Genomic DNA, 27728 nt, shown 5'->3' with positions numbered 1-27728 from the left:
AACTTTTATCTTGGACTATGCTGTCCATTTTCATCTATTATATATTACTTTTCTCTTGGTGAATCAACTGCAGAAAGTGATAGTTTTTGTTAAAGTGACACCTGTGCATCCCTCAAGTATATTTCTCTAACTTTAATAGGGATATTGATAATTATCGCAGTGGTTAATAAAATCAGAGAATCACAGAATATGCTGGATTGGAAGGGACCCACTACAATCATCCAAGGCCAACTGCTGGCCCTGCGCAGGAATATCCCAGGAGTCACACCATGTACCTGAGAGGATTGTCCAAACACTTCTTGAACTCTGCCAGGTTTGGCGCTGTGAGCACTTCCCTGGGGAGTGATTGCAGTGCCCAGACACCCTCTGGGTGAAGAATCTTTTCCTAATATGCGACCTACACCTCCCTTGACACAATTTCAGGCCACCCCCTCAGTCCTGTCACTGGTCACCACAGAGAAGAGATCACTGTCAGCCCCTCCTCTTCCCGTCAAGGAATTTGTAACTGCAGTGACATCTCCCTTCAGTCTCCTCTTCTCCAGGCTGAACAGACCAAGTGACCTCAGCTGCTCCTCATACAGCTTCCCCTCAAGGCCCTTCACGATCTTCATAGATTCCTTTGGACACGCTCTAACAGCTCAATGTTTTTCTTACATTGCAGCACCCAAAACTGCCCCAAGCACTCGAGGTGAGGCTGCCCCAGTGCAGAGCAGAGCGAAACAATCTTGCCTGGCTGGTCATGCTGTGCCTGATGCCCCCCAGGACAGGGTTGACCCTCCTGGCTGCCAGGGCACTGCTGGCTCATGTTCAGCTTGACATCGACCAGGACCCCCAGGTCCATTTCTGCAGCACTGATTTCCAGCATCTCATTCCCCAATCTTTCTAAACATCCAGGGTTTCCCCATTCCAGGTACAGAAGGAATGCATATGACCTAATTAGGCAGCATATACAAATGTACTTGATTGGAAATCAGATGGTTAGAGTCATGTTTCTGATTCCTTCACAAAAAAGACATTAAGTAGAAATGTTTTTCTTTGTCATCCCTTTGTAGGAAATCATGATTTAAAAAGCCCTAGGTAGAAATGTGATGCAAGTATCAAGCCACACAGGCATCCCAGAGGGAATGCAGAAATTTCCCTTCTGTCCCAGTAGATACTGAGTAAATTAACTTCAAATTTCTTGAAAATTGAAAGACCCATTTCTGGTAGCTATAATAAGTATCCTTCCCATGCTCCTCCCCTCCTGCCCCCTCCCTCTGCTACAAAAAAAACCAAAACCAAAACATACAAACCTCCCCCCCAAACAAAAAAAAAACAAAACAAACAAAACAAAAACAAAACAAAACCAACAACCTGAGAATATACAATTGTAATAAGACAATAGTCTTATTCCAAAAAAATTATCTGTAATGTTTCAGTTCTTGAATACCAAGTGCAGAAAAGAATTCTCTGTGTGGGAGAGTGTTCCAGTTTTTCAGCCCTTCTTTACCTTCTGATTTACCTTGAATAAACTTCTTTTGAAATGTTCCTAATTTCTCATGGTATTCCCCTCTCTTGAATTGTTGCCAGTTACTGTATTTTCTAACACCTGCGTATCTCCCCCATTGTCAGTACTATCAAGGAAGTGCAGGCAAACTTAGAAAATCTGTTCATAATCTACAGAAATGCTTTCTCCTCAGCCTTCATTATTCAGCTGGATTCCACTCACTTACTGAAATTTCTCATATTGCAGTTTCCACTTTCCAGTGATCTGTGGCTACATTTCCTTCTTCTTATCTTTCTTTGCATTGTTTCACCTGTAACTCCAAAAGTTCACCTTGCTCTAACTGCTTGTGCACCCTTTGGAGGCTAAGAGGATTCAGTCTTCACGTTACTGCAGCTCCACTGGCATTTCATGGAAGATTATATAAATATGTGAGCATTACGTATGTGGGCACCAGAAGCTGAAAGAAAGCTATTCAATGCACCTTTCTTAAAACCTTTTTCATTCTGAAAAGTACTAAATAGGAAGATAATGTATGTTTCAAGACTATATATTGCATTAATATATTACATCTACATATACTGCTAACGGCGAGCAAGATAGCAAAAATGTGAATGATTTTGGTTTGTATTGCCTACAGTGTTGCATCCAAAGATTCATGGGAGATAATAATTAATTCACCTTCACAGAATTTTTCTGAATCTTGAAATTAAGATTAGTTCCCCGTATATCAAGAAACTCCTTCTCCCCATTCCAGCATATATTAATTAAAAGAAAAAAAGAAGTCTTACACATGGAGTGGCTTTCAGCTTTCCTGGATTGTGTCACCACAACAGACAAATGTACTTTACATTAGATAGATGCAGACTTGCTACCAGTGTCTATTCAAATATGTCTGAAGGCATAAACCAAGAACACAAAACAAGGGACTTTAACAAGCAGAGTTTTACCCTGAAGTGTTCATCACTCCACTGAAGCCTATAATTAACAGGTAGTCATGCAGTATAAAAGGGAGCTCTGCACCTCCCATTTCCTTGTTTTCTTCTTCTTTGTGCAGATTCCGTGCAGAGAGAAAGATGTATCTCTATTGTCTTGTTAAGAGAACATAAGCACTAAAGTATAGGAGATCTGCAGCTTTCTAGAGAGTAGGTGTAGCATCTCCTGTGATAATTAATAACATCTAATGTAATTAGCATATTATAGAAGTTTATGCAGTTACACTGAGTTTCTGAGAAAACTCTAGCAAACTACACTAATGTGAAAATAATCTGAATTGCAGACTGGCTTCTCAGCTGATGTAAATGGAAAATCATTGGATTTTTTCCTCTAAGTTGTATTTGATGATTTTGACACATTTGTAGGGAATTGTGTACAATGTAATGGCATGTTAAAATCCATGTCCTACCTGGTACTTGTTTCATGCACCCTCTGAAGAATTTTTGACAGCAACCAGTTACAAATTAAGTGTGTGAAGCTCTCCCAGAAGGGAAAACATGACTTAGCTTTGTATGGTAAGATGTTTCATGGAAGCATTTGTGGTTATAAGGTGACATGTAAAGTTTGGTTTCTCTTCTGTTAGTCGCTGAATTATATCATGTGTGGAGCAAAAGTGCATTGGAAATACAGAACAGAGCTTACAGAAGCAAGACAAAGTACAAGTGTAGAAAGACCCAAGGGGTCACTATGCAGTGTCTGTAGAGCGTAATCTCAGACCAGCCAGATTTCAGGCATGAAATTACAGTGAACTTGTTTGGTTAAAATATTCCATCACCTTTTTGAAGACCTTCTGCTTTGAGTCACTGTTTTCTGTCCCTTTTACCAGAAACATGGATGTCTTTGGGATTTCTGTTAGTTATAGGAGATGTTTGAATTTCGAAACAGATTAAAATGCTTACCTGTGAGAATAAAATAGATGGCTTGTATTTAATGCCTTTGGAGAAAAATTTTTGTAATTCTTTTGAAGTTCCCGTATCTGTGGGTCACTATTTTTTTTTCCTTGTTCCTTTTCAAGTTAAACAAACGAATTGCAAAACTGAGATATTAGAGTTCTGAAAAAATGAAATTAAAATATTAAAGTTTTGGGCTTCATCATAATCAGTATTTCTGAGAATTTTACAGAACCCTGACTAACCTGAGAAAATTTCCTAAGCATCGAAGCAATGCTTTGTTTTTGTTAACATTCAGCTGACAGTCAAAAGCTAAATTTGGAATTGACTTTTGTTTGATAGGTCTTTGTTATGTGGCAGTAGCAGGATCTGGATGAGGTAATGGATAAAAGAATCTGTGTTATTCATACACTGGGAGTTTCAGAGTGTAAAGGAACAATTCTCACCCATTCTGCAGAGATGGGATGCCCAGCAGAGGACACGCTGAGAAGCTGTGTGGCTGGATTAATTGTGTATGTGAGACATACAACAAATAGAACTTGATTAATTAGTTATCATGTTTGTTGATCAGGAAGGTTGCAAATGTCTTGATTTATGGCCTTTAATAGTGAATTTATTTTCCTGACAAGGAGGGAAATTGAGAACTAATGACGTTTGTTTGTACATATTTATGAACTTCTACATGGGGAAGGAAAAATAAGCACCAGTGCAACTCTTAATTTAATTATATGACTGCAAAATTAAATGTGTATTTTAGGAGTACAGTTTTTCTTGTCCTGCTTAAACTAAACAGAATGTGTGACAAGAAGGCTAGTTTCACGTGCTGTATAGATTTCACTGTTCCTTTTTGTTTCTCATTCTATCATAGGTGTCAAGAATACTTTTATGGGTCAGATTGTGGCATGACATTTTTAGATTGGATGTGAATATTGTCTTATGTGGAGCTACTTTATTTTGTGGGTTGATGTGTTTAAATTTTGGATGCTTACTATGATTATTTCCTCTTTTGTTTTCACAAATGCTCATCATGTTGAAATAAGTTAAATTTCCTATTAATGTTTTTCCTTTCCCTCTGCCTTGAGGATTTATGTGGTATTCTGAGTACAGGGTAGCAGTGGAGGGAGGCAGCAACTGGAGCACTCCTAAAGGGTAGTGCTAAGTTCCTAAGTAGACTCTTAGGTCTCAGACTGCCATGAGGAGCAGTGCAGAAGTGCATTCTCTCATAGCTCAGGGCAGCCAGAACAACACCACACTGATCAATAGCGAGTCATTGCACAAGACAGGTAGAGAGAACAAGGAACAATTATGTGCAAAACTAACTTGGCAAGTTGGAAATAACAGACAGAATTGGAAGCATGAGGACTGTGAAAGGAGACTAAGACTTCAAATCAGTTTTAGCTTCATGATTTATTTACCATTAAGTTACTCACTTCAGTTTTTGAATCATAATTTAACTGTAATTGAACCATAATTTAAAGTATGCTGTCAGCTCTCTGAGATCTTTGGATTTTCAGAACAATGGAAAGGATTATTAATTAAATAAGACTCAGTACTGTAGCATTTCCAATAGTATCTATTGGAAAAGGAGTCCTAATGACTGGCATTACCTTTCACAGTTTTAATATTGCCTTTTTACAAAAAGTTAAAAAATATAAAATACTGGGTTAAGAGTATTCAGCAGTGTACAAATATCTAACAGCTCTAGATTTTTTCCTTTATGTTCTGCTTTGTAGCTCAAAAGGGAAAAGAAGCTTTTGTTATGATTTGATTAAAAATGAGAAAATATGCAACTCCTCTAAATGGGAGGATCACCAAGTATTTAGGGAAGACTCACCACTTTGTTGAAATGCTGGGCAGGAGATAAAATTGCACTCGATGAGTTCAAAATATACTCATATATATATATATATGAGTTCAAAATTGTATTTGAAATTTCCTCCATAACTGTCACCTCAGTAAAAACTTCTGCTGTCTTTTCTAGAAGTGATGAATTTTTTCTGATGACCTTGTATTGTGTGTTTGCAGAGTACAGCAGAACATTGCCCTGTTATGTGTGTGTATATATATATGATTCAGAAAGACAAATAATTAAGACATGATAAATTGTCTAACTGAGAACTAACACATGATAATTTTCTAATATTTGTGTTATGATTACATATTATTTTTCTGTTTAAGCCCCTTATTCATATAGGGCTAACCCTAAACATAAATATAAATAGCTATTTCAAGAAATATAAGAAAATTAAAAAATCTGTTATTTTTCAAGCCTTACACCTCTTTAGAAATTTGTGGTAGAAACAGCCTCCCACAATAGGTTTCTGTTCTTGGGGTTTTTTTGCAGATTTTGTTTAATTCACGAAAATATGTTGTGGTAGCATTTCAGCACTCCTATCTGCAAGATAAATTAAGTGCTGCTGATGTGGAATGAAGTAATGATTCCCTGAAAAAAAACCCAACTTTTTCCTACCCTTTATAAATGCTACCTTTAAAAGTTAGAGTCTAATTTATTCATAGAATTGAACCTTTACCTTTCCCTAATCAAGGAAGGATAACAGATTGAAAGCAGATGATTTATACATGAAATAGCCAAAATGCTTTCTAAAAATTAGAAAGCAACAGAATTTTAGGTCAGGAAGAAACATCAAAATATCATTGATTCCATAATTATAGCCTGCTATGAGATCAGCTAGGACTAAGCCTTTTCTAACACAGTTTTTTCTACTCTGTCTCATTTAATCAGTAATCTTTTGCATCATCTTGTTCATTTCTTTATTCATTTGTTCATTCATTTTCTCTCGTTTTCATTTTTGTGTGTGTGTTTGTGGGGATTTTTTTGGGAGGTGTGGGGTTCTGCTGGGATTTTTCTGCTTTTTGTTCTATTGTTTGGTGGTTTTTTTCTTCTTTTGGGTGGTTGCTTGGGGTTTTTTTGTGATTTATTTTTTTGTTTGTTTTTTTGTTTGTTATGTTTAAGGCAATTTCCCATAAGCAAGAGTTACTTGTATATTAACTACTGAAACTACATTGTCAAGTTGGGAATGTTTGAAGGCAATAAGTAGAATCATCGCAAACTGAAATGAAATCGTATCCAGAACTAATCAGATTGAAACTTCTATCTATCTTAGCATGATTTTTAGGTGTATAGTTATTATTAAAACATCAGAAAATGTCACAAGATTTCCTGGTATGGTAACATTAATGCTGGACATTCCAAGGCTCACTTGATTTTTTTTTTCTGGAGCCCCTGAGCCAATGTGTCTTTTGCACAGAGAGGTGCTTCTTCCATGCAGAGGCTCCTTGGAGAAATCCTTCATAAGTGTGTCAAAAAAATAGTTATTTTAAATACTTGATTAGTAGGGAGTATTTCTGATAATCTAGCCCAGATATCTCACCAGCCAAGTTTTGAAATATCACCTCTCTCCTCCTTTTGCATGAGTCAGGGGAAGAGAGCTGTGAAAAAAAAATTATTCCTCTACCATAAAGAATGATATTTTTACTGTCAATATTGTCATTATTATTGGAGAGGTTTGTCCAGAATTGATATTTTTCATGATCAGACTAGTCTGGAAAAAAAAATCTTTTATTGCTTATTGAATGCATACTGGAACTGACATTGAAGGCCAGCTGAGAAATCTTTTGTTAGATGCATTCACATACAGTACGCTGTGCTTGTGGTGGGTCAGGAGAAAGTGGGAAAAATTCATATATACTAGAAGGAAATTTATTGATTTAATATCAAGTAGAAATTAGTTTCTATTTCACAGGCCTTCAATTTTCCCTGGAACAAATATTAATATCAAATGGAACTTGAAAAATAATTATTTACATGAGAAGAAAAATAATTTAAAATCTCACAAAACAAAGCACAAGGTGCATGTAGTGTAAGAAGTAAAACTATACAGACAGAGGTAGAGCAACAACAGTACTGCTGTAAGTTATAAACGGAATTAATCAGAAACTAGGTGTACTAATCCCAACTGTGGGCTGTGAAACCACTTTCTGGATTGTTATCATTAATTAAATTATGCTTTCACAAGACTTCACTTGTCCTTGAGCATTTTCAGAATTTTGCAAGCAACTATTCCCCTCACATGCTAATTTGAATAACAGCATGATACTGAAAGTAGCACTTCCAGAGTGGAAATAAATGGCAGGCAAACATGCTTTACTGAACTGTGTCCTTGGTGTTTTTCTGCAGAGCTGTTATCACAGCCATATGATATGCTTTAAGATGACTGCTGGAAGCTTTCTTCTTTATATTAGAAATTTATGTAGAATTGTGGAAAATGTCTTAATTCCCCATTCCAAAAAAATCCACAAAATGGAAGTGAAGTATTCTAAAATACTTGTATATCTAAGCTGTCTTTCTCAACTTCACTGAGATTGCATGTGTGCTGTATATAAAAATATGTGTACACCTGTCTTCACAGAACTAAATGTGGATATTTTGGTAGGAATGGACAGGTTGTGTTTTTAAACTGAAAATGCATTTTTTGCCTGCCCATGGAGCCTTTGGATTTGTTTAGGAAAGGCTGAAACACAGACGATCCTGAAACAGAGGGCTCCTTAACTTCGAATTACTTACACTAATGAAAATTCCACAGCTTTAGTTTTCGACTTTTTTCTATTTGAAAACGTACATATGTTTCTATAACTCTCTATTCGGTGCAGAGTTTTGCACCCAGTCATCCTTCCAAAATTCACCATATCATTCAGCAAAAAAAATTAAATGGCAAAATCTTATGTTTAAATTTTCAAATGTCCTTGACATGACAGTTTATAAGTGCATTCAGTGTGAATGCTGCAGGAGGTGGGATTGGAAGAATGGCAGTGCACATGGAGCATGCAAAGGAGAGTGTTACAGGCTAGGATGCACACAAGAACATAGCATAAAAAGGGAAAGTGAAGAGGTGTGGTGGAACTTTTTAGAAGATAGAGGGATGCAAGATTGCCCAAGGAAAAGACCTTGATCAGATAAGGATGTGATATTCTGGGCTGAGGAGTGGGATTTCCCTCTTCGGAGTAAAGGTAAAAAAGTAAATCCGCTATGAAAAATCTGAAGTCTTCATAAAGTTTCTTCCTTTGATCTCCTGTACCACTGAGTACTCTGCAGCTTGCCTGAGTGCTCACTGCTCCTGCCCTGACCTTACACAGACAGCTGAGCCTGAGCAAGCAATTCATTAAATAATAACCATTTAATATTTTGAAAACCATCCTAGCCTTCCATTCATGACCTGGTGTGAATTAAAACTTTGGAGACTTGTACTAGGTATTGCCTAAGCAGTATTTTAACTATGTGATGTCTGCAGATGTTGTTGGAAGCTGAAGGAGCATCACTGGTGGCTCAATAGGCCTAACGTTCAAAATAGAATTCATTATGTCTTTTTGTTTATGTTCTCACAATTTGAATCTAAACCTGGGTCTAAAGAGGAAACAACTCTTCTCCTGTATGTAAGCCAAAAGGACTTTTGGAATTCAGACCACAGGATATTTGTATGAATAACTTCTTAGTATGATTTTTTTAAGTGCATCCATTTGATGATTATATTAATAAAAATATTTAAAATACATAATTTTTTTTTCTGATTTTATGCACTGTACAAAAAGTCAGGCATTAAGTAATGAAAGAAAATGTAGTTTTGAAGCCAATCTCCTACCCATTATGAAAAGTCATAGAAGACATACACAGTATTTTTAGTACAATTTATTTTGGAATTAGTTGTGAGCCAGATAGATGAAAAAGTTAGTCCCAAGTAAAACTACTTCAGTGCTAGTGTTACTAATCTCTAAAGGAATGATAAATGTCTGTTCTTCAGAATGCAGATTTTTTTTTTTCTCTCTACAAGTTAGATCAAGTCAGGAATTTATCCTTCTTAGGAAAGGAAAATATATACTTCATTGGCATTTACAGAGGAACTGTTTTGATATAATCTTTCTCATTTTACTCCTACTGTCAGTATTGTTATGATGTTGAATACTTATTCTGTACTTTGCTCCTCCCGCACATATGTGAAATTCTCCAAGATGTGAATTTGAGTCTGAACAAAAATTTTATTTATATTGACAGAAGAAGTGGGAAGCAGGAGTCAATCCTGGTTTTACCCAGAGTGTTCTTGGGCATGTCTTCAGAGATTGTGATATTTACTATGTTTCCAACATTTGTCTGGGTTTTCTTTAGTTCTAAGAGCAGAACATTGTTTGGGCCAGAAGGAACATATTTCCAGTTGATTATGTAATTTGAAAATTATATTTTGAGGGGGGGAAAAAAAGTTGAAAAATAAAATAAGATTTTTATTTCTGCTGCCTAAATAGTAATCATCTTTGTTGCCCTGAATTCTTATGTTAGGACTATATAGCACCACTGAACATAGAAACCTGCTAGATTATTCCTTACATGGAATACATAGGATTTTAGCAGTATGAGTAATATTTACTCACTTTAGGCTGACTAAGTGAAAACTTGTATTTAGTGGGTGTTTGAAATATCAAGCAATATGTTTTTATTATTTTCATTTTTTCCTGAAAAAGAATAAATATTTTTGGACCTCACAGTATTAGGTTAGGAAAAAAAAAGACATTGAAACATAGAATCATAGGCCTGGATCTTCTGCTGGGACATATGGGCACTTCCTCCTGAGGCACTTAAATGTAAAGAAAACAGTCTGTTACAGAAAATGTGTTAGTGAATAAACTATACATCCAAAGAAGACTGTTTGTGCTCTGTATTGACACTCTCTTGTACTCCTAGCAAGAATGTGTAGTAATTGAATGTGTAGTAAAAAAGTGCAGTGAACATCTACTAATGGTCATTTTAGTGGCCTCCCAGAATGAACTATTTTTATATTACTTTCCCTGTCATTTTACACATAGTATTTTAAAGAATCACTTGTACCTAACAGTTTATTGGCAGCCAATAGCTTTAGGGATTGTAATCCTATTCTGCCTGAGCATTTTTTGAGAAGGGAGAAGGTGTCAGAGCATCTCTGAAAAGAGAAATCATCAAAATGTTCATGATAAATTACATCTATATTGATGTACCAGCATATCCATAGGAAACACTAAGGAGAGGAATATATTGCCTTGGAGGGTGAATAGTATGGTTCTGGTTATAATATAGTTGGAATACTGGTCCTGGAGAATGATCAAATTTTAACAGGTTTCTTTTCATCCCTTGCTTTAGTAAGTGACAGTACTGAACAAAACATTATGTCTGGGATTCTTTACATGTACAGAAAGAGAACATCTGTGCTTCCTATTGGAATTAGATGATAGTGAACATAGCATATTTCTTTCTTAATCAGAAACATCAGGTTTGGTATTAAAAGTAACATGCAGATTACATTGCTGTTCATTTTAGTAAATTAATAAGCCTGTGTCTTGCTCTGTTGAAATGTTTTCTGCTAAACACTGTCAAAGGGTAACTGGAAGAAAGTAGCTCTCAACCAGATTTTTCTTGTATTAAATTTAAGATAATTCCAGATGTATCTTTCCTACAGAAAAAGGAAAGCAAGTTCAAGCATGAAACATATGTGACTTTACAATAGACAGCAAAGAACATAAGTATTTTTCAGTGAGTAAAGTAGAACTTTGAGGAGAAGGTATTATTTCATTTTAAAATATCAATTTATCTAAAGCAATGTAAGATAAATTCTTCTGCACACTTTCCATGTTGTTTAACATATGGGACAATGTTAATGTAAATGTTACTGCTTTTAGTAGAGCAATACTAGAATACCAAATGTTACACGATTTTACATCATGATGTCACCTGCAGATACTTCTTGTACATCCCATTATAAAAAAATATACTACAGCTGTTTTTAAAAACATATATTTCATGGATTAAATACAGGACAAATTAAGTATATTCCAAATTTAACTGTAAGTCTCTAGAAATTTGGATGGCTTGGACTCTTTGGTTGCTATTTCAAAAGTTTAGCATATTTTCTTGTTCTCATTGTTAAACTGTGTGCTGTCAGTCACAATGAAGAATGGCAGTTGTCCATGAAAAAATGGAAATTGTCTGTACTGGGCTGAAAAAATACCATGCAGCACTTGCAAGTATATTGTCAGGTGCAAAATGCAGCAAAACATTGCACATTACACCAGGCCTCTACACGAGTGCTGTTTGAAACACCAATTATTTGTGTTATTAAATATAAAACTGTTTTATAAACATTTTCAGAACTTGTGTTTTCCTAGTCTGGAAGTTGTACTGAAGTAAATGTGAAATGAGGGGTTTGTTATGTCTTAAAATCAAAAACTTGCATTAGTGGCAGTTCAGGTTTTTATGAACTGCAGTGGGTCATGGTAAATCTAGAAAGATAAAAGAAGCAGTAGCACAGTACCACTTTGAAAAAACTACACTAATAGGTAACAATTACGTCATTATAAACCTTGAGCTGAGAAATTGTATTTATTGTTGGGGATGCTTGTGTGAAGTAAGGAAATACAGAGAAAATATTCTTAAATTTCCCCAGTTTATATTCATATGGGATCCAAAAGTTTTTGTAACAGCTCACAAAAATCATGGTAAAGTTAAGGAAAGTTGTTTACTTTCCCATTCACTGGCATTGATGTTTCTATTTTTTTATTCCTACTTGTGAAAGTAAAATCATCATTGTTATTGCAGTCATTACATGACATATCTGTGGAGAGGGTTGGTGGTAAGCTTCTGAACATGAGCCCTCTGACTTAAACAACAAAGGTGTTCAAAGATATTCAAAGATGTTCAGAGCTGAAATTTTTTCATTATCAATGGATTTTGAGGCACAGGTGATCTTTCAAATTTATGGAAACGTTCCCTCAACGTGATGTTGTGGAGATTTTTTACTGTGTCATGTAGTAATTTTTGTTTCTAGCAAACAAGAAGAGTTCTGCATTAGAGGAAGAAGGAAAATGTCTGTAAACAGAAAAAAAAATAGTACTCTCTTCTAAGAGAGATTCGGAAGAAGGGTGATCAGCTGTGACAGTTGTAATGGAAACTTTATACAGAAGCAGTTTTTTTACAAATATAAATTTCACACAACAAGAAGAAGAGATGTAGACCATATGAAAAATATGAAATCACATTCCAGATGCAAAACCAGAACTTGATTTTAAGGGTTTAATACAGCATAAGGAGTGAATCAATGCCCCAATAAGTTAATATTTTGATTTTCAATGTTATGATACTACTTCCTAATATTTCAAAAGAATATAACAAAGAAGTCTTAATAAATAAAGTGACCAAAAGAAAAAAATAATCTCAATAATAATAAAACATGTATTTATTTTACCTGGAAAATGCATTATTATGCTTTGATAGGGAGTTCACAAAAATATGGAGATTAAATCCTTTTTAAACAATGATATATGCAGTCCTTGATGACAGATGGTAGTACATTCTTTTCAGTTTTTTCAGAATGAAGTAACTTTTTCACCTGAAATAGAAGCCATTGGACAGTAGCTAACCTGTTTTCTTTACGCAATCTTAAAAATTTCTCAGCAAATTAGCTTCAAAGACATCAAACTCAAAAATGTGTGAACGTTTTGGGGAAGAATGGGATAAAAGGAAGCTGGTAAATTAATTATCTCTCCTTGATCTTTTCCACATAATATTTTTTTCCTAATCAAACTCTGTAATTGAGTAAGCAATCAGGTCCCTGGCAAAAAAAAAAATTTCCTCTAGCTGATTTCACATGGCTCACAAACACTACATCAGAAAATCACACATTTATTTTTTCTCTTCACAGTATTTCTTAGGAAGAGCAAAGTAAAAAGAAGTAATTTTGAATATCACATGAGTACACAGCAGAGTTGTTTTCCCAGAGCTTAAAAATTAATGTGCTGTCTTCAGATCTTTCATAGAGTAAACAGTATTAGCTGTAGCACTGTCAAACAAACAAGCAAACAAATAAATGGTACTTTCAAAAAGAGTTTGAGTGGTATTACACTTACAGCTATGTACTGCAGGGAGCTATTTCTATCACTCTCAATATCAGGAGAAGCTCTATGCATGGAGATTACACATCGTATAAAATTCATTGATCAGAGTTTTAGAGAGCTAATAGCTTTTTCACATATTGAAAAATCCTAAATAATCCTTAGGTTGGCATTCCTGTTCAGTAACAGATGTGCATCTTTTCTTTTTGGAAGACCCTGTTACAAGGGATTATTTTCCCTTTTTGCCTTCTGTACTGGAAATGGACAGAAAAAGAAGAGTTTGATTTTCTCTTTGTACACATGGGAAAAACAAACAAAAAAAAAATGCAATGAAAGTAACTTGACCAGAGAAGCATCAGAAATGAAGGGCAAAATCCCCTGTAGAAAGTCTGCAGAAACAGTGTGTGGAAACACACTGTTTTTACACATGCTTTTACTCCATTATTGTCACAATGTGCAATGTTTTTCAGTGAACAATAGCTTTTCACTGCATCAGTGACGTTCCAAGCCCCAAACTCTTGCATCTCTTGTGTTTTTTCAGGGAATATATGCACTTACTGTTTTTCTGACCTTGACCTCTTCAATGTCTTAAGCAAACATCCTTTCATGTGAAAGCAGGCTGACTTGAGCAGGTAATGCAAGTTATGATATTGGTACCTAGGACTGCTTTTGGCTTCTTTGAGGTTTAATGCATCTGTGACTGTGTAGGTGAATGCTGAGGCATTTACAGGCAAAGAAGAGCTTCAGTAGTCTATGTAAGTGAGAGGTTTGCATGCAGGACCTGTGCCCAAGAGTACGTCCATGAACTGGAAAGCTTCTATTTCCCATTACTGCTTGTGCCCATCTGTAGGAACGGTGAGATATTTAGAAGTGCTTTATGCTGGCATATCACCACCTTATTGTGATTTAGTAACAAAAACAGAAGGAAAACATTCTTCTTACAATGGTGATGATGTGAGGTCAAGGCTTATTTGAGTGGCAATGTATCATCAAGGCACTTGGATTCAAACTGTCAAATTTATGGTCCTCCTGAATGGATCTAGGAATCTAAGTTATCACCACAATTACAGATTTATTGATTTTAAACTGAGATTTAGTGACAGTAATTGTGAAGAGGCACTGAAAACTGAAGACCAAATATGATTTTTTTTTTCTTATTTGTTAGTAATTTGCTTCTGTTCAAGTCTGTGAAACTCTTAAAAACCTCTAAAACCCATATACTATGTAAATCCTAGTTCCTGGGAAAAATATAATGGATTCTATGTCCATCACAGCATTTGCCTAAGTAAAAGATGTCTGAAATGAAAGCTTACTGCTGTGAAGAGAGCTCAGATAAAACTTCACCAGAGTGTAATTATTTTTCTTCTATACGGAAGATGCATAATATGGACACATAGTGCACTAAAAGAACAATTTGGGATTCTATTTTTCTTAAAAATATATAGTGTTCTTTGAAAATAAAATGACAGGCTTTTTATGTATAAAATTTTATTGTATTGTTTTAGAATTACTTTTTTTGTTGTTGTTATTTTTCTTTTTCATTCCCTGGATTTCCTTTGTTTAGAGAGAAAATAGAAGCTAATGTTGACCACTTGTGGCTGCTTTAGTATGCCTGATGTTGTTTCAGATGTGATTGCTTATGCACCTGCATACTTCTGCCATTGCAGTCTCCCTAATGGCTGCAGCAAAGGAGCAGACTTCAGAGAAGCCACTTGCAAGCAGAAACATCTTGCAAGAACAGATGTTTGTGTACTATAGTGTTATAATGTGAAGTTAATATTGTTTCAGTTGTGTTTTTCCTGGATGATTGCAATCCAATTATTTTTCTTCTATCTCAGAAAACTCATTCAGCAGATGGGGGAAATTGCGCTTTTCTATTTTCTTCCTCTGTTCGACAAGGGTGTGGAATAACTTTTTGTCAATTTGTGGACACTGCTATGGATAGTACACTTATCTCCTGGGCTGATGATTTCCTCTGAAAATTCCATCAAAATGTGTGACATTGCCCAGAGCAGTGTCTTTCATTAAAATATATATTATAGCTCAGACCAAGGGAAGCTAGTCAGCAGCAAATCTGACAGTGTTTTTACTGCATAGACACAATGAACATTTCAGTAGTATCAGCTAGACTCTGCTTTTGCAGTGTGCATCCTCAATAAAAATTTTAAATGCAGTTTTTATTACTAATAAGTTGCTGTAACATTTCTTTTAAATTAAATGTTTTGTCTATATACATGTCAAAGGAAATCAGTATGATTGCAGTTCTTATTAGAAGGAAGATTAAAATATTTTTACTCAGTGTGTTAGTGTTCTGCCGTTAATTCTTTATATATCTCTCTACATTTTGATGTTTTTAGTGAGGCAATAAACTGTTCTGTGTAACAAAAGCAAAATAACTTAATACATTCCTCTATGTTTTGCTAAAGCTCATACCTCATGTTGAGCTAATTTTGTCATCCCTCTGGACTGGGCACTCATTGGTAGACTTTACTGCAGTAGAGTTGTGCTGAGTCCCTCTCGTCAAGTTAAAATGATTGACAGTGACAATGAAATTAAGAAGGGGAGACTCTGCTGCTTTTCTTGAAAGAATGTGGTGCTCTCTGAACAGAACACAATATTTATTCAAGACATAATGGTAGTGTCATTACCATAGCTCAGGGTTTGCTTTTGGAATTCTGTACAAATTATTTTTTATTATTTTGCAACAATAATTTTTAATTATCTGCAGTTATTTCAAAATACTTTAAGTGTTTATGTACATAACCACTTCTACTCTGATTAAATGCGTTAGATTAATGCAACAGTTCTTGATTTTTTTCAAATCAGCCCTGGATTTGAATTTAGTTCGTATAAGGCAATCTCTTCATAATATTTTTTGGTTTTAGAATAAGATATATCCAGATCATATATTAAGAATTTACTGGTAGTCCAACTAAAAATACTGCAAAAGTCATAAGCAGTCCACTTAAAATGCCACCCTCACTACACTCCAAGAATGCTGATTTTTCAACTAAAGCAAACAGGAGGAAGCAGTCATGCAGTTAAATCAGTAACAGACAACTCTTCTGCTTTACAATTGTCCCTCTTATCCAGGCTTTTATCTCTTCTGGTGATGCATGGTTTCCTGGATGCAGCTTGTTTTCCTGAGGCAAGTGCAGGGGAGCATGGTGATCACTGTGAGTTGTTAACATTCCGCATTCCCAGGAGACCTCGGATGTTGGCTTTCTTCTCAATTTTTGAATTGAGTTTTGGTCCTATTGGTATGGTTTTTTCCCATTGAGCCTCTTTCCTATTGTCCAGTACTTTCTGCCTGTGTGGTCAGTTGCTTGACAAGTAGGTATGTATATATATTTGGATGTATGAAGTGTCTAAGCATCAGCTAAAACAATGTAGATGTATGAAGTTGACTGGTAGTGAATAAGACCAGGGACTAAGCAGCAGGATATTTGTGGTTGTGATTAGGCTTTAGCCACTTGATCATTTTTCATTTGCAAACAGTAACAACACTTTACTAGGTGGGTAATTAGCCTTCAATCTGTAAATTCATTTTACAGCAGTTAATATGCTGGTGCATCAAAAAAAGTATTTAAAGATTCATAGTATCAAAATTAATATAAGAATATAAAGAATACTTATTAACTGAAATATTTGCATGTATCTGCAAATCATGGCTTTGATTAATGTAACCCTTCTGCAGGTTCTGCAGGAATTCTAAAAGAAAATAAGCTTTTAAATGGGCTGATGGAAGAAAAATGTTGGAGTCTTAGCAAAACAGGGACACCTTGGTTACTGTTCTGCAAAATCAGCCATACTCTACTGACATGGGATAGTTAAAGACTGAAGAATCATCATAAATCTTCCTGGATGCAACTTGTTATTAAATATGTCAAGAAGTGTAGATCACTGGGTTGAAAAGGGGGATAGTCCAGATATGCCCATTTGCTATCATTTTCAGCTTCTTCTTTCCCTAAAAAAATCAGAGAAATAAAGACAGGAATAATGACCAAAGGGGATGAAAATGGAATACTTTCTGGCAGCTTCTGGTTGTGGACAGATTCAGAGTATTAAACAGATATATTCTTGTTGGAAGCATAACCAAACCAGCAGTAAGCCAGCCCAGCACTTAGAATGGAGTCCACATTTCCACAGGGAATTCCTAAGTCTTCACTGACTGCAGTTTGGAGAATTGGAGATGTTGCTGTCAGAGATCAGCAAAGTGGGGAAGCTCCCTGATCTCCCTGGGAGTGGGACACTGGGAAGTCCCTCAAGTGTGTCATGACTGGGCCACACCCTTTCTAGGGATCTGGTTTCAGAAGACTTCCCCAGGTCACACGAGTTAGGTCTGAACAAAACATGGGTTGGCTTGCATTTGCATTGCTTAATGACATTCTCCTCTGTGCCAAATTAATCTGAAAGAGAAATAACTATAGCAGTCCCAAGCAGAAAGGCCACTATTGTTCAGCTAGATTTTGCCCCCTCAATGTCTTTTAGAAACTATTATAGGCAGCGCTGCAGAGATACACTCTCCCAAACCATGTATTTGCAACCTAAGAGATGAATCACATTAATTCTAATTGGAAATGTTTTTGTGGAGTAAACCTCTTGTTGTGGAGATGATTTCATAGTACAAAGAGAAAAGAGAAGTGCACCATGCTCAGGGACAGAAATCTCTAGTTAATCTAGTAAACATTGTCTGAAGTAGGGATTCCCAGGGGCTCTCTTAGCACAACGCATATTGCAAATAAGCATTTGAGAGAAGTCTTGATATTTTTCTACTTGGACCAATTTGTACTAAGATGGAAGAATTAAAGAAGACAAACAGTTCTTTAATCTTTGCTTTGCAGGAAAACTGAGATATAAACAACTGACAAAGAAAATGCCATTTTGCTATGCAGAATCCTCCTCTGTGAGTTTAAAATTCAGCATTAGAAGTTAAAATGCAAAAATCAAAGTGTTATATTTCAAACAATGTAAAGCATGTCTGGAAGTAAGGAAGCAGGAACTTCTTTTAGCTTTTACTTCTTTTCAGTTGTTGCCTTACAACTGCAGTTTAAAATACCCATTTGTAAATGGAAAGCTTTAAGTTGTTATTAATACACAGATAGTTTTCTTCTGATGATACTCTTGCCTTTATTTGTCAGTTAAAGCTTATTGAGTAACACAGTGTTCAGCAGGAACAACATACAATTTGTTGACCATGAAAGCAGCTGAGTATCTTTTGTGTTTCGTAACTTTTCTCACTTTTAGATGTAAAAACCCTCTGATTCAAAATAAATCTGTATTTTCTTCACTGATGACAAGTGCAAAGAGAGATTTCTTCACAATAAAAAAACAGCTAATGTCATTAATTTTTGAAATGGTCCATGCATTTTGTTCCATCATAATGAATTTGTGAATGTGCCTTTCTGCAGTATGGTATTGGAATGGCATGCCTATGTAGATATTTGATGTTTTGGAGAACCTTACTTTTTATATTCTACAGAAATTCCTTATTATGTGTATTTGTTACCTAGAATTTTTTAAATTGATTCATGTGTTCATAATTGCAGTTATAGATGCAGTGATTTTTGCTGGGATCTCTATTTGGTATACTTGAATATGCTTTTACATATACTCTTGTAGCGGTAGAAGGAGAGAAGTCTGGTGGAAAGCTTTCAGATCTTTTTCTGTTTGGATTAGTTTTGAGCTCCTTATAGCATCATAAACTCATCAAATTTGTCATTTTGCTGTTAGCATTGGCAAAACTAGCATTGAGGGCTCATTGCATCCCAAAAGGATCCTACAATTCTAATTGGTTTTGAGAAATTAAAGAATCTATTCTAGAATACCAGAATACCCACTACTATTGTTTTTTTAGAAATAAAACACTTAAAATAACACTTTGACATGTTGGAAGTTTGGATTCTTGATATTTTATATAGAGTGAATTATTCCTTTGTTAATACAGTGTTTTCCTAAGGATAGGAAGCAATTAATTTTGCCAATGACTACTGTAAATGAAATCTGTAAGACTGTTCTGCTGCCCTGTTAAAGCTTGCCAAACAAACAGACCCTATTGCTACTTATTTCTTTCTTTGATTAAGAAAAAAAAGGGGTCCACAGTAGTGACCCAGTTTTGTGTTCGTTATTCAGTCAGATCTTCATGTGACTCAGGTAAGTAGATAGTGCATTGACTGAAGCTGTACTGAAATTTATGAGTTGAAAAACTTCAATTTATTAAATTTCCCCCTTCCAAGCCCCTTACCATAAAAGATATCAATTATGTGCAACACCATAATTTCATGAGTTTTCTAGAAAAGATGAAAAGTCTCATCAAGCACCATATGTTTATTCCTTTTACTAATAACAAGGAAGATAATTTCAAAGGCAAAACAAAGGTCCAGAAAAAAATACACCTAGTGTGTGAGAAAATATCCTTACCTCTGTATCTTGTGTTTTAACTAAAAAACGAAGTTGTTTTCTCCCATACAAGTCTTATTTTCTTTCTATCCAACCCTCCATGGTTTTTGAACTGAGAATGAAAACAGGAAAGTAACACCTTGCTTCCTATGAATTAAAAATAATACCTGTCATTCTCTTTATGCTTTACTCAGATTCTGTATCAAAATCTGATAATGACACACTGCAGATACTAAAACATATTCAGGGCAGTAGGATAAGGATAAAAATGTGTGTCTTCTTAAAATAAGGAAGTTTCCCTTTCTGATTTCGCATCACAGTATAACTGCACAATACCTGAGGCTGTTCCTTTCTGCTTTATCACTTTGTTCTTATTATGCTACTCAATAAATACATTATGCTCCTCAATAAATACATTATATTCTTAAAGTTGTTTCAAAGGAAAAAAAATGCAAATCCACAAAACTTCTCAGTTTATATAAAAATCACCCTTTCTTATCAAAGAACACATGTTCATTTTTGTTATAAACAGGTAATTCTTTAAAATTAGGTTAGCAGCAGTGAGGCAGTGGTAAACCATTTCATGTTATCTTTTAACATATCAATCTACTTGCTGGGTTTTCCTTCCACCCACCCCCCACTCCCCCAACAGTTTACAACTTTACTGTACTAAAGAAAGAATACAATATATTTAATATATATTTCATAGCACAAGGTGTTATGAACAATGAAAATGCTGAAAGTCTTTGTCAAACTTCGTCATTTAACTATAAATAATTTAAATACAAGCAAATTAGATAGCTTTCTAGCTAAAAATAAACAAACAAAATCCAAAGAAAATGCCAGTGTTTGTTGTGGGGTAGAGACATCTGCCACTGGCACAGTGTGCAGTTTCCTTTCACAGTAAATGATGTTGTCCTTGTGGCCACAGAGGAAAATGTAGGTGGGACAATTCTCAGTGGGAATGTATCCAGTTTAGTTGTTAGAACAGGGTTTCAAGCAACGAGTGATGAAAAATAACAACAAAAAGGACTAAAACCAAAACCAAATAAAACAAAAACCATCACAGTTACTAGAATATTCTTGACTTAAGGAAGTTTTCTAGAATGGATGCATAACCCAAGGAATCCCAGTTTAAGAAATTAAGAAATTAATTAAGAAATTAAATATGCTGGGTGGAAAATTACCCCCAACAAAGTGACTGTGTTGCCAGAAAGAGCATATGAGGAATTATGTCAAGAATTCAGAGAGGTGAAAACAAAATAGAAAGGTGCTGACAGTAATGTTATAGTTTTCATATCTTATGAAATATGTAATTAATTTTATATGATTTTATGTGTTTTTATTCTACAGCTGCATTCCAATTCCGACAAAGGTGATGGATCAGTCAAATACATTCTTACTGGAGAAGGGGCAGGGACTATATTTATTATTGATGACACAACTGGAGACATCCATTCAACCAAAAGCCTAGATCGAGAGCAGAAGACACACTATGTGCTTCATGCCCAAGCTATTGACAGACGAACAAACAAGCCACTCGAGCCCGAATCTGAGTTCATTATCAAAGTGCAGGATATCAACGACAATGCACCAAAATTTACAGATGGACCATACATTGTTACTGTGCCAGAGATGTCTGAAATGGGTAAGGAAAAAAAATTGTGCTATTCAACAGTCTTTTAACGAGTGCAAATACCATATACTGTTTGTCAAAGTTATCATCACAACACTGAGTGTATGTTAAATATATTGGTGTTAAGAAGAAATGAGCAGAAGACATGAAATACAACTCGTAGGTCACTTGTGACATTCACAGTAAGAAAACAGTATGCACACACACGTGCTGGTTGTAAGACAAGAGTCATTCTTAATCTTGAATGCTTTAACATACATTCTTTGGCAAATTGCAGTTTCCATTCTAAAAAAAGATGTATTCACATATCCTCGTTCAACTGCACACTTTATGGCATTCTCTTATGTCTACATAAGCAGTCTATACAATTCACAGAATTAAACACAAAGGAACAGTAGTTTCCTAGATTATATTATATATATCTTTATTTATCAAGCTTCTTATAAAGTGAACTGAAGCTCAAAAATATACCAATCTTTGGTTTTCCCTGTTACGTAGTTCAGATATTCTTATTCTATGAGGTGCTGCATTATGCAATCTGTTTTCTTTATTTAATACTTCTCTGGTGTTGAAATTAGTTTATGACTTTCCTTTAACAGAGGAATTGCCAACAGATTTTTCACAAGGACAAAAGCAGTATTTCTGTGAGTAATATCATAAATCCATGACAATGCAAACAATACATGTTTGTGTGAATTATTACAATGAGTGCATAGAGCTTCCAGTAAGAATACTCTGGCTCTGTACAAAACCTCTTCAACTGTCTTTGATAATTCACTGTGGCACAAAGCTTTACTGCTAGAGTTGCAGTGCATTTCAGTATCATGAAAGCTTTTAACTCAGTTATCTCCTATTACACCACAGACTGTCTTAATGAGGAATTCATTTCCTTTACCAACTGTTTCCAAAAATGTGTTAACTCCATCTTTCTTTTTCTTTGGTTTTCTTTGTCTTTAATGGAAACCATTTTAATTGATTATTTCCTTCACCTTTAGAGGCATTTTTTGCTCTAATAGGATGAAAGATAATGGAAGAGAGATCAATATTATCTTCAAAATCAAAAGTAGCCAATGTAATAATTTTTACTTGTATTATATTCATGAATGTTTTATTTTTCTTTCATCTTCTCAATATTGAGCATTCTTACATAAATGTTAGTCATAATTCTGCAGTAATCAGAATCTGGTATTACTATTCAACTACATCATACATGGTAATGTTTTGCAAAGAATTATTTGAATAATCTGGGATGGTATTTTGTGTTGTAAAACAGAGTGGATTATGGTAAACCAATGAAATTTTACTAGAATAATCGAGAATTTATGCTTATGTTTTGTATAAACCATGTTGATGTTGATGCTGAAAACCACCACACTCATTAGTACATTAACCAGGAAACCTCAAAATTAATAAAATTTCAGATTAGCAAACCAAAACCACTACAATGTTTTATAAAAAAAAAAAAAAAATACTTTTCTGGTTGTACTTGAGGCAAGTCATTAAAATATCTATTCCACAAGACTTTTGTGTTGTGTGAATAAACCTGAATTTTCATATCCTAGCACACAGGCATTCTGTTGTAGGTATACATAATATTTTCATTGCAGATTTATTATCTCTATTTCCTTTTTTCTCCAATTGATTTGTTCTATTTTTCACATTCTGAAAGCATTTTTATTGTCTACAATTGCAGAAAGACTAATTCTGTTACTACTTCCACAGGAAACATTCTTTGTGTCAAATGACGGCGATACCTCTGTCACTTTTATTAGTTTTATAATTAGCATAGTTCTTTTAACATTTAGCTGTGGAGTCTCCACATAACTGAACTTGTTGATGTTTTTCTGTGAATTTCTAGAGAGGTCGCACTCTGAATATTTTTTCTGATTTTTACGTTACCATTTAAAGGTCTTTAAAAATTACTGTCTCTCTGCAACAGTTGTCATGCTAAGTGGCATTATTTTTGATCTCCATTATTTTGCTTAGTTTCAGCAGCAGGTTCTTGTTTTTCTCCTCAAGATCCTAGCTGGTATTTTCCTCACAACTTACACTCAATCTAGTTATAAAAACTGTAGCACTTTTATGGCTTTTCTTTTTCAAGTCACTGACAAGTAAGTAGAGAAAATTTTGTTAATTTTTTTGGCAAATATTAGACCACAGATTTCACTGTGACACAAAATAAACATACTATTTATGCTTTATGTACTATTCTGGGAGAGGTGAAAGAAAATGTCTATTCTTTGCCTTCAATTAAACTTTTCCATAAAATTTGGCTCAAGAATCAAAATTTATATCTGAAATTATTTCTTCTGTAGTATGAAAAACTCAGTTATACTGACATCTCTGTAGTCTGCTTTAAGGTTTGTGAAAGTCATCTTCATGTAAATCAAAAGAAAATAAGAATATTTTTCAGTCAGTAAAAGACTTCCAGATGTGTTAATTGTCAGCTGCAAAATGAGTGAAACTCTCCATGCTAAATTTTTAGTGCTGAGATAGTTTAGAGTTGAGACTAGATGACCTCCTGATGGCCCTTCCAACCCTAACAATTCTGTGATTCTCTGATAAGAAGAGTATTCCCAATAAATTCTACTTAAGAAATTAATAGGCACAGTAGACATTTCTGAACTTCTTTTGAGAATATTCCAATGTGAGGTAGTCATAATTTCAGATAATCTGGAAGGCAATGTTGTTCATAAATATGATTTTTATTCAAAGTGCCTATTAAACTTTCTGTGTTGTGAAATTAAATCATATTTTGTTGACTTGTTAGTGTTTTCAGACAGTATTGAGAATTCCTTTGGTTAGGCAGATAATCCCTGCATTTATTAAACTTCACCTTTTTAAAAGTTCTTTAAAGTTTTTTGTTAAACATTGATCCATTTGAAATTCAATAGTATAGACAACTATGAAAAATAATGCATAAAAATTTGCATTCTCAGCAGATGTATTTTATGGAACTGCCTCATTAAAAATTTAAAAATTGTCTTCAGAGAGACAAATTGCAATATTCCCTTTCAGCTTTTCTTTGAGATATATATCTTCACAAAATTTTTTCTTGCAAACTGTATATTAAAAAAAAAAAAAAGATAAAAACCAAACGGAGATATTTTGAAATAAAAAATGCAATTTTGTTCCCCCAATTGAATAATCCTTTTTTTAATACTAGAAAAAAAAAAAAAGACAAAGCATACAAAATGTATTCAGAGCATACAGACATGTTTTACAGCTCTTTATAAAGCATTAACTAAGGAAAGAGAATGCCCAAAATGTAAGCTCTTAAATGTAGAGGGAAAGCATGAAATGCTAGTTGTACTCTGAATAAGCAGAGATTCCAGTTGGGGGAAAAACGTCATTTTTATTTCCTAACTGGAGGGACAAAATTCTTTCATTGCAAAACTTTCTTGACCGGAACTCTCACAGTAAGTTAGTAAAGGAAGAAGAGAAGGTACAGGTCTGATGTTCACATCTCTGCTGTGGTGTCCAGAGAAATTAGACCCTTATCTTTTGTAGCTGATTGCTCTTTTTTTTTTACTTTTTAACATTTAAAATAGCAAGAGAGCACTACTGTGTAATTCTCTATCTAAATCCTTAACGACACCTAGCTCAACAACAAAAAATTATGCTGCATCTAAATGATACAAATGTATCCAGAATTGTGATTTGCCTGTCATGCAGACGAGTCTGAATGATGCTAACTTTGAAAGGAGTAGTTGGAGGGTAAAAGTACCCACTTTGACTTTTTTTTTTTTCGGAAGGCATTCTAACCGGCAGCTTTCCAGCTTTCGCAAGCTGCCTTTCCTCGGCGCTCAGCAAATCAGGCAAGAGTGGGGCAAAAGGCTGGTATGGGGATATCTTATAAAATGCTGAGTGTGCTTGTGTGAGATAGTGAAGAAGTTAAGCTTCTAAGTGCTACATTCCACTGAATGAGAGTTTGAGAGGTAAGGTGGGAGGTTGAGTTAAAATTTAAGATCCTAAGTGTTCTTTTAGGTAGAAGGAGAACACTTTACCACTATTTGATACTAAATTGCTATTATCAGGCGATTCTTGGGAGAGAGATACAGTTGTATTAGAAAATCACTATGGCAAATTTTTGGATGCAATGGCATTCCATTCATGCTAAAATGACCAGTCAGCTGCTTACGTCAGATGCTGCCTTTCACTGGTTCTGTTTCTTTTCTCGCACATCAATGAGTTATACAAGCACTAAGATTCTTTTAAAACAAGGAGAGAGAAGAAAGTCTTCAAAGAAGGAGAGAATTACGAAATAACAATATTTCTGATTTTTTTTTAATTTCTGAAATAGCCAAATTTGAGTTTATTGAGTTCAAGACCTATCTTGATTTCCTAGAATTCTGGGGAAAAGTGCTAATGGAAACTCACAGTTTGGTAACTGTTGGTAACTGCTGGTAACTGTTTTCCTGGAAAAAGGAAAAACTATAGACAAAAAGGTACAGAGGTTGGCCAGCATTCTGGATAGTAAACTCTGGTAGGTGACTGACTATACCAGTTGAATGGATATGCTTTCGTTTTATACAACAACAAAATAAAATCATTCTGCATCTGTAACCTATTAATCTTCAGTGATTCCACAAGGTTGAACCCTACAAGTTCCTCTCAAGCTAGAAATTATTTGCAAACTGGGCTGCAGAAATATATCATTACAGCATTTCAATGTCATGGACTAGCAGGGGGAAATGTCTGTTCCTGGAAGTGACCTCTTTGTCTGTGTTTAGGTAGCAAATAAATAGGCCTGAACTGATTTCTAGAACATTGTAAGAAAAAATACACAAACTTTCATTCACATTTGTTTACCTTTCCACATGAACACAAACACAGTAGTTTAGTAGTTACCTATAACATTAACTTCTGAATAATTGTGAACATACAACTAGCTTCGGCTTGATTTTATTGCACTATTCTACTTCAAATTCATCCAAGTATCCTTATACTTGGTTTGTTAATACATTTATCTGTGAGACTGTATACACTTGGGCTTTTCAGAGACCAGAAGACACTGTATTTAAGTATGCAGAGCATTTGCATATAGTTTTACTAAGTCTCCAGTAGAGATACAAAGAGCACCTCTTGGTGTCCAAGTTAGCATGGTAAAAGTGAATGAAGAGTTTCTCAAAGAGAGTAGAAACCAAATCTGTGAAGGTTTGCATGGTTAGATTGCTTCGCCTGAAGTGAGACTCCATGACTTTACTTACTTCTAAATCAAGAGGATACTGAGGGTGTGCACATTAACAAATATTTCTGTGCAATACAAATTGATCTAAGAGGCTGAATAACTGGAACTGAGAAACTGATGAGAAACTGATGCCCATGCCATATGTATTTGTGAAATCTTATTTTAGATCAGCTCTTGCCTGGTCTCTGAGACTACGTGCCTATTAGCAGTCAGAATAAATCAGATGTGCTGCTAAAGCACATCTCCTGGTTTAGTTGCATCTGAAGAAATCTAGTTAGCATTCTCTGAAACAGTTCTGTAAGGAAAATCAAAGCATAACAAAATGAAGGAGATCAAGGGTTTCAATTCAAAAACCCTTCTCCTCTCCACTAAAAGTGAATTGAACACCTCAGAGTCGATGTGATACCTCAGTGGTTAATTTAGATGAGAATCTGCTTTCAGGTACAGTGTTATGTAAGAGCAGCCTGTTCTGTTATTATTGTGGTATTTTAATGCTGGACCAAGGAACCTGTATAAAGCTGTGTCTGCATAAAGATAAACAAATAGAATGAAGTCTGAGCCTTTATTAACTCACAATCTTACACTTACTGATTTCTTATGGGAAGTGTTTGGCAGTGATAGCAAAGATTCATTATTTCATGCCTTGAAAAATACACTAAAATGAAAAAAATCATTTGTCTCCATTCTATCTGTGCAGTACTTATGCATTTTATTTTCTCAAAAGGGTTACTCATAACTAAACCCACCCAGTGATATGCTAAAAAATGTGATTTTATTCTTCTAGTGTTTTTTGTTACTAGCATAAAAAAAGTCTTTTGAACTCATCTTTCCAATTTGCATCCCCAACTTGTTTCTAGAAGTTATTTCATTTTCAGATCTTTGATGCATTCCAATAGCTAGACTTTTTATTCATTTAGCAGCTTTTATTCATTTGGGGGCATTTATGCAAGTTACTTTTAATTCTTCAACATTAATTTGTATTGTAGATGAAGATAATCCTGAAGTCCATAAACCTGTGTTATTTAGAAGTCAATATACAAGTTTGGGATCTATGTGTGTGAACATATGTAAATATGCATGTTATTACTATTTATTGTAATTACTATTTTATTGTAATTACATGCTATATAATTACTATTTATATTTACATCTCTGTAATTTCTGTTTAAGTTTGCATGTGTGTGATCAATTTACACATACACACAATTT

General features: G+C 34.7%; 1 protein-coding gene across 3 annotated transcripts in view; it reads left to right on the top strand.

Moving 5' to 3' along the window:
* Positions 1–27728, top strand: part of CDH18 (cadherin 18) — a 159537-nt gene that overhangs the window by 12599 nt on the left and 119210 nt on the right. For all 3 annotated transcript variants that reach the window (XM_041475911.1, XM_041475910.1, XM_041475913.1), the window contains exon 2: positions 21046–21340. In XM_041475911.1, the coding sequence (XP_041331845.1) occupies positions 21046–21340 (295 nt within the window). The remainder of the gene's footprint in view (positions 1–21045; positions 21341–27728) is intronic.

The sequence above is a fragment of the Pyrgilauda ruficollis genome, unplaced genomic scaffold (assembly GCF_017590135.1).
Source record: "Pyrgilauda ruficollis isolate IOZ18807 unplaced genomic scaffold, ASM1759013v1 scaffold37, whole genome shotgun sequence".
Lineage (NCBI taxonomy): Eukaryota > Metazoa > Chordata > Aves > Passeriformes > Passeridae > Pyrgilauda > Pyrgilauda ruficollis.
This window is presented reverse-complemented; position numbering and strand designations above follow the sequence as displayed.